This window comes from Myotis davidii, unplaced genomic scaffold (assembly GCF_000327345.1).
Source record: "Myotis davidii unplaced genomic scaffold, ASM32734v1 scaffold970, whole genome shotgun sequence".
NCBI lineage: Eukaryota > Metazoa > Chordata > Mammalia > Chiroptera > Vespertilionidae > Myotis > Myotis davidii.
Window position 1 is genome coordinate 566,491 of NW_006282204.1, and position 14,762 is coordinate 581,252.

The following is a 14,762-nucleotide window of genomic DNA, read 5'->3' on the forward strand; positions in this document are numbered from 1 at the left end:
CCTGCTGTGCTCACGTCTATCTACCTGCCTGCTCTGTCAGGATCATCCTGACATTCCAAAGGTATGTTATTGTAGATGCAACAAGATAATAGATAGGCTCAGTTAAGATAAAAATTGACCTTTGTCAGGAAAGGTACCAGTGCAGGACAGGACTATCGCCATGACTCGTGTTCAGCTAAGACGTTTTCATTTCAGACCACCCTATTGGTTACTTTAGGTCTCTGAGTTTGTAAGGCTGCCACGCGGGCCTCCCAGTGTGTCAGGTTCAGTGTGTGGTCCTGTGCCATCCACATGGTTATGTTGGTATTTAGATGGCTCATCGCTGACTGGGCAGCTCTTACACCAACACCCGACCCTCGTTGGACACTCACATGCTTCCAAAGGAGGTTTTATCCGATTTACAGGATGTCCCCTCTGCCCAAGGCCACACAACGAGGAAGACGGAGGTCCGGAACCCCAACTCAGCTTTTGTTCTAGAGTCCTCCCTAGGCATCCCATGAAACTGCCTGAACCAGCAGAATGGTTAGGGGGAAAGGTGCATTCAAGGGGCTTCCCAAGACACACAAGTCCATTCCCACTCCTGCAACCTCCATGGCACTGCCCAGTAGAGAATCCCAAATGCCCTTCATCTACATCCTGGCACCTGGATGACAACTGCAGCCCATTGCTACTGATAAGGGAGATTGCAGGCTCCAGATTGAATGAGGGAGCAGCCTTTTAGGATTTGAGCTTCACTAATCATCTCTGCTGATTAGACTGCCTCCCCCGTGTACCTTCAGACATTGAGAACAGGACTTGAATCGACTGCTCATTACTTGTTCCAGGAAACCATGACAACAAGAGTCCACCCAGTGCTGCTCCCAGCCAGCGTGGCTTTCCTCTCACAGTACTGCCTTGGCATTTGTGGCAAACACAGAAGAACTGAGTCCCCCTGTGGGGCAGCTTCGAGGTCCACGTCACCTTGATCCTATGACTCCACATAAACAGACCACCTTGTGGGTGACACCCAGGGCAAGGTGCTCACTTGTAAAATGAGCATTTCTAGCAAGTGTATTTCAGTTTGTGGGTAGCAACCCATTAGAGGGTATATTAGTCTTCTCTTTCTGCCATAACAAATAACACAGTCAGAGGCTTAAAACGGATTACTTTACAATCTGGAAGTCAGAATCCCTTCTGGAGGCTCTAGCAGAGAACGCACTTCCTTGCCTTCCAGAGGTCAGAGGCTGGAGACTGCCCACACTTCTCGGCTTGTGTACACATTGCTGTGATGCCTCCATCGGGGCATCTCCGACTCCGACCTGCTGCCTGTTTCATAAGGACCCTGTGGCTGGACCCTGTGGGTAATCTCCCATGTCAAGACCTCAAGCCACATCTGCAAAGTCCATCTGGGGTGATGTAAAGGGAGGAATATTCTGTTTATGGGAATTAAGATGTGTGCATGCTGGGGTGGTCATTATTCAGCCATTTAAGAACCAACATTTTTTAAATTCCACTTTAAAAAGTAAAACACATGCAGTGTTTCTGGTTCCTTGTGTATCACTAACATGATGTAGTCACCCAGGAAAGTTTGACTCCAAGGCCTCTTCTAGCTGTCTCATTAGCAGAATGACTCACTCCCTTGTGAAGCAGTGCCCGAAGAATGGCCTTGCGATGACTTGAGCCTTACTCTGGGAAGACCAGACTTCTCACACAGTATAAGTACAGCTGTTTCCTCCCCCCATTTATATATCTAAGCAAGGACTGAGAGTGCGAGTGTGCTGGGAGCTAAGGCTGAAGGCTCCGTGTAAAGACTTCGAGTGTCACATGATGACTAAGTGCAAGATATGTAATATTCTTCCTCAAGGAGGGTTACGTTTTGAAAAATCCAATATGACAACTCACAGTTGAGTTGAAAATAGTCTGCAAAACACTTCCATATTTCTAGTCCAACCCCTACACCCACCATGTACAAAGATTTAAAAGCTTTACAAGTTTTTTTAAAGGGAAAGTTCTGATTTAGATCCAGTGTTTCTGGTGAAGGATACAAGCGAATATATTTCCATGTTTGCGATCTGGAATGTGGTCTGTTAGAGCTATGTATGGCATGAAGAAGACCACCATCCAAAGGTCATGAGTGATACACAGCAGAAGCCTCATGTCAGAGTGGTGATGGCCTGGGGTCAGAGTGGAAAAGTAGCTCTCCTGGCTCAGCGAAGCAGCTGGTGTTCAGCTGGAGAGTCTTAAAGAGACTAGGACTGTTGTAATTGCACCTCAGGAAACTGGAACCTTATAGTATTCCTTACCCTCCTCCAAAGGGCTCTTCTGCTCTTTAATTGGATTTGGAGTACATGGGAGAATTTGGCTAAATCTCTAAGTTCTCAGAGAAAGTTGTCTGTCTACTTATTTGAAAGGGTAATCTGAGTTAGAAAATATTTCCTAAGTAGAACACCTGGTTTCCTTCCCTTACAGAGAAGGGAAATTATGCCAAGGGTTGGGGGTGGCTTCCTTTGCCCCTCCCCATCTTGTATATTAAAGGAGTAGAAGGCATTGGAGTCACCTACATGCACCCCCAGAGGGAGCTGTTCCTAAACCTCACCATTGATTAAATTCTCTGCCAGTGTTGGGGATGGGAATCAGAAAAAACTAAGTGACAAGAAGCAATGGAGTCATCAATTTCCTTATTCATGTCCACACAGACCAAAACTGCTCAGAGGATTATGGGAAGTTACAGCACCCACTCTAAAGAAGAACAGTCCTTGGACTTTAAAATAGTAAAAGCGTAATATGCTAATTAGACTGGATGTCCTTCTGGACGTCCTTCCGGATAAAGCCAGGGCTACGAGGGAAGCCAGTGCCGGCAGCCGGGGGAAGGAAAACCTACTCTGGCATGAATTTTGTGCATCGGGCCTCTAGTCTAATATAATGAGAAGACAAAGCAAGAGGCTCACTGCCACCACTTTATTAAAAATCCAATCACTGATTTAACGTCCTGGTTCTTTTCTTGCGCAGGTAAAAGACGAGGCCTGGAGCGGCTACCACACCTGCGAAGACAACTACAACCGCCATGGTTTTGAAAGCAACATATCCAGCAGCTCCGTGCCCTGCAGCATCTACTGTGTCTGGAAGAGAAGCAGACATCCGAGTCTTAAGCTCATGTTTAAATCATAAGCGTAAATTGAAGCTGAAGCTTTACATAGGGGGGCTCCCCAGAGAAGGAGTGAAATGAACCCTCAAAGTACTCCTCTGGGAAGCTGGCAACAGGGTACAGCTTTAACCCTTGCACCAGCGCCTCCTCTCCACACTCAGTGTAGCTTCCACTTGCTTTTCCTGACCTACACTCAGACGGCTGAAAAGGACCTTAGAGTGCCAGCCTGTTGTCTAACACAACCTCCTGGACCAACAGCTCTCCCAGGGTATTAGGGCTTGAAGGCGGCTTAATTTCAAATTCAAGGCCTAAAATTAAGGCCATGTGGGATGAGGCTATAAGATATTAATAAGTTGGGTTTGGCAGTATCGAGGTACATGCCTTCTGACCCATTAATCCTATTTCTAGAAATATATCCTGGAGTTCTTATATAGCAGGCAAAGAATTAAGAGGCTTGTGGTGGGGCATGAGTGACAAAACTGGAGGTAACCTAGATGGAAATCTAGTTAGCTATTAACAGTGAGGTAGGTCTCTGTACAGATATAAGACACAGTTTTTAAAAGCAGCTATAGAAGTGTAGGGAGACTATATGACCCCTGTGTTAAAGGGGACTTGGGAAAGCAGAAGCTATCCCTGGGAAGAGACTGTCGCTCTCCTCTTGTTCAGAGGTGAGCACGCATTATGTTCGCATAATGAAATGTCATGCACGGCCTCGCACTAGCAGCCAGGAAGGGCCCTCGGCTCCAGGTCCATACCTCTGCCCGAGGAGTCATCTGACAACAGGAGGATGGGTCCCGGCAGACTTATTGTTTTCTCTTCTTCAGTGGCCCCTGTGGCTGGAGACAGGTAATAGGGTTTGAACTCTGAACTAGTGCGCACCAGTGCCAAGCGGTGTGTCCACAGGTCTCCCAGAGCAGCCCTCTGTGGCGCCCCTGCTCTGCTGGGCAGTGTGCAGCCTTGGCAAGATAGGGCATGCACCTTCCTAAGGACAGAGTGGCTCCTGAAGAATTTTACATCTGAATCCACCGATACTCAAGAAGAATAGCCTTCTAGAGCAGCCGTGGGCAAACTACAGCACGTACCCTTTTATGTAATGATGTTTACTTTGAATTTATATTAGTTCACACAAACACTCCATCCATGCTTTTGTTCCGGCCCTCCGGTCCAGTTTAAGAACCCATTGTGGCCCTCGAGTCAAAAAGTTTGCCCACCCCTGGTCTAGAGTCATGTCTGTAAAAGATCAGACTTGTCCACAGGGCTGCTCAAGAGCGTGCCCATGTCAGACTCAAATGGCAAGGCTCACTGGGCCATGGCTGCCTGGACTCTGAGTAGGTAAAGAATGAGGCCTCATCCTTAAATTTTGAAATAAGGCTTGTTTTGAGTAAATTCACAGTAACGAGGACTTGAAATTTTACCTCGCCTGCTTCTCAGTGGCGCAGGGCAAGTCCCAGAACACAGAGCGGAGTGGGGAGAGCGCTGATCGCAGAGGAAGGCGCTGCAGTGGAAGTGGACCTGGGACGGCAGGAGGGCGAGGTGAGTCCAGGCACCCACAGCCCCGCCCGTGGCTGTTAATTACTCACCAGGCTGGCGAGCACTTGGGCCGCTGACACAAAGGCAAAGGTCTTCACGTCGAACCTCCGGTAGTGGGCAGGGTAGGGCACAGAGGAGCCAACGGGATGGAAGGTGGTTCTGTGCTTGTCCAGGTTGTATGCACAGCTAGGAGGCATGTGCCAGGGAGGATGTCAGCCATTCACCCGGGCAACTCAGCTTTCGCCCAGATTAAGTCACACGCGCACCGTTGGGACCACTGCTGCACGTGGCATTGCACCTGGTTCTGATTCGGCCTCTCAGCAGTACCCACGCAATCCTAATGAGCATGTGCTGGTTTTCCTGCTATCAAGACTGTATCGATACAATTTAAGTACCTATCTGTTTGCCAGCTAAACACAAGAGCTACAAGATTGATATGTGTGTCTTCAGACAACACTGGCTGGATTCTCCTATTTATGTCCCAGGCAGTTAGTATATGTCAGTGACAAAAAAGGTAGAGAAGTCTTTAGTTGCTAGCAGAGAGTGAGAGCTATAAAAAAAGTAGTGTGTGTGCCGGGGGGGTGGGGGGAGGCTCAGTTGGTTGGAACACTGTCCCCTACACCAAAAGGCTGTGGGCTGGATTCCCGGTCAGGTCACATACCTGGGCTGTGGGTTCAATCCCCACTCGGATTGTGTACCAGAGGCAGCCTACTGATGTTTCTCTCTCACATTAATGTTTCTCTCTGTCCCCCTCCCTCTCTCTCTCTCTAAAATCAATAAAAACATATTCTCAAGTGAGGTTTAAAAACACCACCACAGTGTGCTAGGTGGTAAGTGCTAAGGAAAGAGGAGTCTGTAGGGTCGGGGAGCAGGGGCTCAGCCCGACTCCCTGGAAAAGGAACCCTGAACAGGCTTATGGGTGGAGGAGCACTGCACGCAGCGCAGTTCCCGTGGCCACAGGGCTGTCCCCAGAGGCGAGGAGCCTAGCGACAGAGGGCACAGCTGGAGAAAAAGGAGGTGCAGACCCACAGGCAGAGCCCGCGCCAGGGCAGCTCAGGCCTAGAGGCAGATAGCACCCAGTCGCACCATCTAGCCTCTAGCCGAGTAGACTCTGGAAGCAGAGCCGCTGCCTGTGAAGTCCCTCGTGGAGTGACGAAGGCCAACAGTGCGCAGGACAGGCCCGCCCGGCGCTCTGGGGTAGGGACCGGAGGGCGGCCTTCTCCACAGGTGAGGAGCCCGGCCCGGGGGGACGGGCAGTGTGGCTACTGAGCCCAGGACTGACCCTGAGAAGCCAGGACGGAAGTCGGGGCTTTGCATGTGGGCCCCGGGCTCGCCGGGCTCCGTGGGAGGGACCTACCCGTCCTTGACCACCGTCCAGCGGGGCAGAGCGGAGGGGTCGGCGGCGGGCGTGGCCCAGCAGTCGCCCAGGACCAGCTTGATGTGGGGGTCGGTCCTGTTGACGACGCTCACTTCCAGGTAGATGGGCTGGCGCAGGTGCCGTGGCACCGGGTAGTCCCCGTCCGCAAACGGGCGCAGGTAGGACTGGTCTGGAAGCGCAGCAGCCTCTCAGGCGTCCAGCGGGGCAGAGCGGAGGGGTCGGCGGCGGGCGTGGCCCAGCAGTCGCCCAGGACCAGCTTGATGTGGGGGTCGGTCCTGTTGACGACGCTCACTTCCAGGTAGATGGGCTGGCGCAGGTGCCGTGGCACCGGGTAGTCCCCGTCCGCAAACGGGCGCAGGTAGGACTGGTCTGGAAGCGCAGCAGCCTCTCAGGCGCAGAGGCCCTGGACGCTGGTGTTGGCCAGCACGGCCCCCGCGTGGTAGTGGCACCTCACTGTCACTCTGAGGGTGTGGAGGGCGCGGGGAGTGTTAGGTTAACAGAGCTGCTCAGAGTTACGCTGGAGCCGAAACAATCATGTGGCAGTTGTCGCACCTGAACTCCCCGTCTCTGGACACGGTGCGTGGAGGAAGCCCGGCCGGGAGAGCACGGATCTCATTCTCATAGATGACCTCGCCGTCCTGGACCTTAGGGTGAGAGAAGGTTGGAGATTGCGCACCAGCTCGCTCAGCTCAGCCTCTGCCTGCGCTGCCCGCTCACTGACCCGGTGCGTCGTCCCACATCCATTCAGGGGGATGCGAAACCGCGCCAGTCCCCGGGACGTCCCTGCGAAGTGAGGCCGGCAGGAGGAGTCCCCCACTCTGAGGGTGGCCAGGCTGAGAGCTGGGCTCATGTGGTGGCTGTGGACTTGGACATCCATGAACCCATCCTGGGTGCACAGCTCGCCTGTAATGAGAGTGGCCGTGAGATGCTGGGAGCCTGTAAGTGGTCTGTCTGCCAGGCAATGCCGCCCTCCCTGCACCTGGAGTGTGAGGGAGGAGTCCCTGGGTTTCACCAGGCGGCACCCCATGTGTCTTAAGTCTTTGGGGAAAATACTTAGGGAGACAGATAGCAGAAATCCAATTAGTGCCATTCGCCAACCACACCCAAGGGCAGATGAAGTTAAGAGAAAAAGTCTCATTTTGGTACCTCAACAAAGCTGTTAAATGTGTTATTGAGATCCTCCTCTAAATGCCCCACCTCCAAAAGCCCTCAGAAGGACGGTCTGGGGCCTGCCCTCTCCCTCCCAGGAGCACACGCCCTGCCTTTCCCTCCTCCCCTCTCCCTCTTCCCGCACAAGCTGCATCTCCCAAACGCTAGAGGACCCCAGGAGACTTGCAACCAGGGCAGCTGCACTTCATCTGGGCACGCCCCCCCACAAGGCCCCCTTCTCTCTGACCTCTTAGTGAGCCAGAGCAGCCCAGCCCAGTCTCACATCCCCACCATGTCCCTCTCCTTCGACCTTAGGCCCTCCCTTGTTTTACTGGCCCAGCTTTAGTAAATGTCCTCTAAGATTCAAAATAAAAATACCTTGATAAGTGGCTTGAGTTACAAGGGGAGACCCTAAGGTCCTGCTGCTTTGTCTGAACAGAGAGAGTTTACCCAAAGGAAGAGGGAGCAGGAGACACAGAAGGAAGTGCCATGTGGGGCGAGACATCTACAGAAAACCCCGAGGAGGGCTGACGTGACTTAAGAGTCCAATTATTTGTGACTTCAAGTGCAGTGCCTGGTGTCCTATGTCCCTCTGTCAGGACTCACACACCCAGGGTGGCTGGGGAGGCATGCATCGCCCCCTCTGGCTTGGCCTGACTAGGCCAGGGGTGGAGGGTGGGGGTGGGGAGTGGGTAACAGCAGCCCAGGGCCCAGGCGATGCTGCACGGGAGGAAAGCCAGCCCGGACTCTTTTTGAGAAACTGGCAGGAGTTCGGGGAAAGTCTTTAAACTTTTCTAATCTCTTTAGTTACAGGTTGGGCCACAGGCTCAGGCTCCTGACGTGAAGCATCCTCCTGGGCCTACCCGCGGGCACGTGTGGAAATGCTCCCTCTCGCAGCCCCACCCTAGCAGCTGGTCTGGCACCTCTGGTCTGACAGCCTTTCATTTCCTGGACGAGTAAGCAGTGCAGAGTGTAAACCACGCCCCTTCTTCCCACAGGCACAGGAAGGGCTAAGGGGGAACAGAGGACACTGAGACCATTGCTCAAAGCTTTACCTGTTAGAACTGGGGACTCACAGAGACACTCGGGGTAAACCACCATGGATGCTATCTCCCGTCGGAAGGAAAATGTCAGCTTGAGTGAAGGTAAGTAGAACTGATAGGGCAGGCACCGTTCTGAGAACTGAAACAGGAGAAGAATGTCAGTCAGCATCAGAGACCACCGTGTGGGCCCGGAGACCATCCCATGGGCCCGGAGCAATGTGTGTGTGGGCGGGGGGGGGGGAGGCAGGAATCCCTGCAGCATGCACCCCAGACTTAATTTGGTTTCCCTTTAAGCCAGGACGAGAGACCCTGTCACTTCTGTGTCAGGATGCTTCCCTCCACAGGACGTTCATTGCTTTAAACTCATGCCCTCAAGTGCCCAGCACTGTGTGCTCTTTGTACTAGACACTGACGCCGAGTTACTAGGTCAAATGCCAAAGGAGAACCCAGTGCCCTGCCAGCAGCCTGAGGAGAGGGCTCTGCCCGCGTGCCTGTGTCCCTGGCCGTGGATCAGTCAGGACGGCAGTTTGGGACCCTCTGTTTGGCTCAAGCCGTCCTGGGTTAAGAGGGCCTAAGACACTCATCATTAGAAACTGGGAAGCAGTTTGTACTATTCAATGTGCTGAGAAACACTGAGGAAAGCTTCTATTGTGGAGGTTCAAAAGGCCTGATGTTTGCAAGTGAACTTCAGTTACTGGGGAATTCACTTACGCAAAGCAACCAAATGAGGCCTCCCAGAGTTCGGACTGCCACATGGCCACTGTAATGTATGGGCAAGTCATCAGCCGTGGCAGGGTTACCTGTGAGACCATGTTTCAGGTCAGGTTCCCACACTCAGTGGTTGACAAGGCAACATACCTTCATTTTGAGAAGAGCTTTGCTGAAGTGCAGTCTCAGGCCACCTGCTGCCTCTGTACCAATGCCGTTCCGATGCAGCTGGCTCATGGCAATGTGTCTGTTTCCAAAGCTCACGGATTTTAACTTCCCGGGAAACTCTGGGATGGTGAGAGTCATGTGCGTGGCATTGCAGGTCACAGGACCTGGAGGGCATGACCGGCAGGTGTGGATGTCAGCTTTGATGAAGCCCCAGAACAATGTCCTCCACCCTGGAGTTGGCCCCCTGGACCTTACCTGATAGACAAGTCACTTGTGCTGATATAATGGTCTTTTGTCCAAAAATTACATGGATGAGCTTCAGAGGCATCGTGTAGAGATGACTGTTACCTTGCTGGGGGTCGGGGACAACGTTATCAGAGACCTGGCTTTAATTCAATTTCTAAACAACGCTAGAAGAATAGTCAAGGCAAGCATGTACTCAAGTACTGGGCACTATTTTGGCCTAAGTAGAATTCAGGCATTTTGTACAATGATTGTTCTGCCAGGTTCTCTAGTTTTAAATGTTTGTGCTTTTAATATCTGGCAAGCTAGGGTTGTCTACTGAGATGGCCTGTAGCTGATCATTTCTGGGTCTGAGCAAAAGCTGCTCTTATTTTATGACTATTTTATGGTATTATCATCCAGAGAGAATGCTTACAAAACTGAGCAATCTGATGGTACAGGACTGTTCCTGCTAAAATGTGGTATTTGAGCCCTTTGACACATTAGCTCATTTAACACTGAGTCTTTCCTGTTGGCTCGAAGAGCACAGGTCCCTAATGCAAGACAGTATAGGAGAACGATAACACTAATAGAACCTAACTCTTGGGAAACTTTAGTGGACTCCCGCTCTGTATTTGATAGCAGATTGAGAACTCTGGGGATGAGGGAGAACGGGTGGAAGTAAGGGCCATCTCTGTTCACCACTGTGTCTTTAGCACGCAGCACAGTGCGTGGCCCACAGTAAGACTGCGATGCCTGTTGAGTGAGTTGAGTTCTCAATTACTTTGAAGACATGGTTGAGGTCATGCTTGGATTTAAAAATAGTGGTCTGTGCCTGGGTGGGGCACAAAAAGACTCACACCCACCGTGTAGTGATTCACTCCGGTGGCATTGAATGGCACTTGCACGGTCATCTTGTAGTCGTCAATCAGGATGTTATATCCTCGCACCATGGCCTCCAGAAGGGTCAGAGTTTTGGCTCCTGCACCATGACCAACCTCAATGCTCCATCCCACCTGCTGCTGGAGATCCTAAAGTCAACAGTGTCACTTAGAGGGCTGTACTCCCCTTACCTCCAAGGCTATTGTCTAACATTTTCATCAGGATTGAAGTTTGTTACCTTTAATATAGAAAAAGGCTACTTAAGTCTGTATATTAAAATGATTTTCATACCGTATTTTCATCAGCCATGCCAGGAACACCATAAAAGGGAAACTGGAAGGGAAAAAAACACGTGATGTGAGGCTGTGACTTGGAGGAGAGTTTCTGAATCAGCTGCTGACAGTAGGCAGAAGGCCCCCGGAACAGCTGTGTGCTTCCCACACCGAAGCCTGGCTGTGGGACGGGGGGGACAAGCGCAGGACCAGACATAAACCGAACTGTGCCCTTAAACATCATCTCGCCTCTAAGCTCCTGGTACCAGACGGCAATGGGAAGATCTAAGCTCCCTTCCAGTTGTAAGTTCAGACACTCAGTTCTTCAATGCACAGCTGTACTAAGTCTGTAGGAATCCAGTATTCTGTCCAGCCATGCAGTTCCATTATTGTTATAATAAAGTACCGATATTTCTTTTATCTTTCTGTTGTCGAAATTAGCTACGTTAGACTATGAAATCCATGAGTGTGTGATAGGGCTGTTTTGCTCATTTACTGGATCCTATCACCTGGCACAGCGCCTGGCACCTGATAGGTATTCAGCTTGTCAAGAAAGTATAAATGTGCTTGTAGCTTCCTGTGGCCAGGCGTGGTGTGCTAAGCCCGTGTGTGTCCTCTCAGTGCATTTTTAGAGACACACTATAAGGCAGCGGTTCTCAACCTGTGGGTCACGACCCTTTGGGGGTTGAATGACCCTTTCACAGGGATCGCCTAAATACATCCTGCATATCAGGTATTTACATTATGATTCATAACAGTAGCAAAATTACAGTTATGAAGTAGCAAAGAAAATAATTTTATGGTTATTAAAGGGTCGCAGCATTAGGAAGGTTGAGAACCACTGCAAGGGAAGTGTTATTTTCTCCCACTTAGGGGCTTGGAAACAAAAAGTTGGTTTGTTTAAAATATCAACTCAAAGCCACAGAGCCAATAAGTAGTGAATACAGGATCGCAATTCTGACCCTGTTCCTAAGCCCGACTCTGTCTAGACATCACACTCCTCTGTGTGGGTTGTGGGAGAAGCTGTCGGCCTCTCTACTCACAGACATGAAATCCTTCGTGCACAGGGTGGATCCTGGGTGCTCCTGGGCTCCTCCGGCCGGCGCAGCTGGACAGCTGACCTGATACATGAAAGCCTTGCGTCCCGTAGCAGCACTGCTGTCCATGAACCTGATGGTCATCTGGTGCTGACCAAGCTGTGTGCAAATGGTTTCGTAAGAACAAGAGGTGCTGGGACCTCCGTGGGAAAAGATTCCAGATGCCGCCTGACCCGTGGAGTGGTCACCAGGACAGCAGGTTCTGGAAGGTCCCTCATTTGGACACCAGAAGACTACAGCCAGCCCGTGAGAAAGCCCAGCAGCATGCATACATTGGCAGAGGACAGTTCCTGGAACTTCAGGGATTGAAGTTCAGTTTTCATTTTCTTCTTATCCTTACCCTGTGTCATTCTACCGTAAGTCACAGACCTGACTGGTTTGGGGCCTCTACCAATTCATTCAAATACTCATTAAGCATCAGTGTAGCAGCCGGGGTGCGGGGAGAGCCATCTTTGAGTATTTCCCTGCCTTAAGGAACTTGGTTGAAAGTAGGAGTCAGACAACCTTTTTCTGTTAAATGTTAGTATATACTTTACACTTTGTAGGCCATATGTAACTTCTAATATGTATTTTTTAAAACTCTTTAAAAACATAAAAGCCATTCTTAGCTTGAGGACCATCTCTCTCTCTCTCTCTCTCTCTCTCTGCCATGGGCTGGACTTGGCACCCACAGGTGTGGTTTGCAGACCCCTGGTCTACAGGAATGCAGCTGTAAGCTTCCTAAGGTTGGGAGGTGAACATTTTAATTGCTGGCTCTTCATTCTGGGGTCAGATCAAGTGGCCTGTGAGATATGCAGGTTTCTAGGAGGCACCCCAGGTCTACATCATCAAGTGAAGGAGGGAAGCCGTTACTTTCCAGTCCCCAGGTGTTTCTCCTCGCACTCAAGCTTGAGAGCTGCTTAGAGGGGCTGCTTTACTGCCTCCAATAACCTTCACTGCACCGGCGCCTGACAACAGAGGCAGCCCTATTGCTCAGCTGCGGCTTGCTTTCCAACGCTTGTTTTGATGGTATAGAGCAGTGGTTCTCAACCTTGGCTGCACATGAGAATCCCCTGGGAATCTTTTTAAAATCCTGATTTCTGGGCCTCATCCTCTGGAAATTCTGTTTCTTTGTTACTAATGTTGTGGCCCCACCCCATAACAAAGAAACAGAATTTCCAGAGGGTGAGGCCCAGAAATCAGGATTTTAAAAAGATTCCCAGGTGATTCTAATGTGCAGCCAAGGTTGAAAACCACTGGCATAGAGGGTCTCTTTGCCAGCACCATAATGGCCTCCCATTTCCCATGAGGTCACAGATGAAAACACTAGTAGCTCCTGTTTGAGTATTTGCTGTAGCCAGGCGCTGCTCCAACTCCTGATCTGCTTTAGATCATTACTTTTTAGATACTGTGTGGAGAGAGTACCACAACCCCCATTTTCCAATGGGCAAGCAGAGGTTTGAAAAGGTTAGCTAACTTGCCCAAGGTCACAGCCAGACAGTGGCAGAGCCAGGACTCAAGCCAAGACCTCAACTCCGGGGTTCCTCAACCTCAGCGTTATTGGCACTCCAGGCCTGATAATTCTGTGTTATGGGGGCGGGGGGGCGGTCATCCTATTCAATATAGGCTGTTTAGCAGCACCCTTGGCCTGTATCTACAAGATGCCAGTGCCGGCTTCCTCCCCTCCAGTTTTGATAACCAAGAATGTCTGAAAAATGTCTCTAAACATTGTCAAATGTCCTCCATGTAGACAAAAGCAAAAAACAAACAAAAATGTCACCCCTGGTTGAGAAACACTGTTCTAGTCCAAAGCCTATACCCTTCGCAAGTAGGGGAGTATTAGTAACTACTAGGTTACTACTTCCCAAATCACTCCTCAAAGCAATTACTTACCACTCTGCTGGTACAGGTCTCATAGGGGGCTCGTAGGGTGCGCTCTTCTGGGTTGAGGACATACGTGCAATTCAGCATTTCAAGACCAAAGGGATCTACAGAAGCCAGAGAAATTTAGAGAGGGGTGGCCAAGAAGTACATTCAGTGACAGAAGCAACCAAAGCCTCAGAGCCAAGACTGCCAATCCATTCCTAAGACACTTTAATTACTTCATTTTTTATTGTCTGCGTGATGTGGCCTGAGCTTTGAGAGATGCTGTGACCCACAGCTAAATTTTCCCCGGAGATTCTGAGGTAAGAGAAAGACTCACTTGGAGACATCATACAAAGCAAGTGCCCCCATGGCATTATGGGAACTGGAGGCGTTGCTCCAGAGTTTATGAAAAATGGGGCTGGCCTCGAGCCCAGGTGTTCTGCTAAGTGAGACTAAGCTAGGAATTCACTCATTACCAACCCATCACAGATGCATGCCATTTCTCAGTGCCAAGATCGCTTGAAAACTTCACTGTCATTCTATCTTCATGGCAAGTGACAGTACCTGAAGAACAAAGAGAGAGTTGGGGCCTCTGAACTATAGGCGCGTGACTCCCACGGAAGTATACGGGGCCTCCCTCTCCCACAGGCATCAAGGGAGGCGCCAGCTGGGAGAGGCAGAGCTTGTCCGCCGCCCGCGGGGAGCACACCTAAGCGGGAAGGACATATGTCAGTATGATACCAGGCACTGTAAGTGCCAGGGCTTGCCGAGCTCTCAGGGATACACCTGGCTTAGGGTCACGCCTGTGCGGAAACCAGGCTGGGGCCCTGACAGTGACGCTGACGAGGTGGGGAGGAGGGACTGCACGTCTGTGAAGAACTGGAGAACAAAAGTTTTGTCTAAAAGATTTTTCAATTTGAAGCTTTAAAAAAGGCCCTGTGTAAACTCAAGGTCGCTTCCGAAGGTTAAATTCTGCCTATAATCTGCTACTCCGCATCCTCTAGCTCAGGTGAAAGTTTCGAAAAACGCTCATTTCAGGTGGAACAGCTCTGATTCTGCCGCCGCGTTGCTGTTTTCCTGAAGCATGAGTTGGTGTTTGAGGACGCTGCTCTCAGAGGGCCTAAGGTTGCGTTCTGTGTTCTTTGGATGCCATGAAGCGTGAGGCAGCGGGCAGATGTCTTTGCAAGCGCTTTCACTCTATAGGAAGCCATAGGTAGGCCACAGAAAATTCTAGTGACTTGCTCAGGGTAAGAAAAGGGGGATGGAAACTATCCCACCCATGTTTGTGCTTCCTGGCCATTTGGCCCCCGGCTGCACCCTGCTCAGGTTGGGAAGGGCATTGTC

The 14,762-nt window shown here is 50.7% G+C and overlaps 1 protein-coding gene across 1 annotated transcript in view; it reads right to left on the reverse strand.

Moving 5' to 3' along the window:
- Positions 1-2,952: 2,952 nt before the first annotated feature.
- Positions 2,953-14,762, reverse strand: part of ZP2 (zona pellucida glycoprotein 2 (sperm receptor)) — an 18,807-nt gene continuing 6,997 nt past the window's right edge. The window contains exons 2-15 of the mRNA XM_015571129.1: positions 13,446-13,540; positions 11,520-11,672; positions 10,496-10,657; positions 10,189-10,353; positions 9,356-9,452; positions 9,083-9,264; positions 8,247-8,363; positions 6,754-6,960; positions 6,557-6,676; positions 6,012-6,217; positions 4,705-4,840; positions 4,540-4,636; positions 3,880-3,960; positions 2,953-3,098 (exon numbers count right to left, since the gene is read on the reverse strand). Coding sequence (XP_015426615.1) covers positions 2,953-3,098; positions 3,880-3,960; positions 4,540-4,636; positions 4,705-4,840; positions 6,012-6,217; positions 6,557-6,676; positions 6,754-6,960; positions 8,247-8,363; positions 9,083-9,264; positions 9,356-9,452; positions 10,189-10,353; positions 10,496-10,657; positions 11,520-11,672; positions 13,446-13,540 — 1,964 coding nt within the window. The remainder of the gene's footprint in view (positions 3,099-3,879; positions 3,961-4,539; positions 4,637-4,704; positions 4,841-6,011; positions 6,218-6,556; positions 6,677-6,753; positions 6,961-8,246; positions 8,364-9,082; positions 9,265-9,355; positions 9,453-10,188; positions 10,354-10,495; positions 10,658-11,519; positions 11,673-13,445; positions 13,541-14,762) is intronic.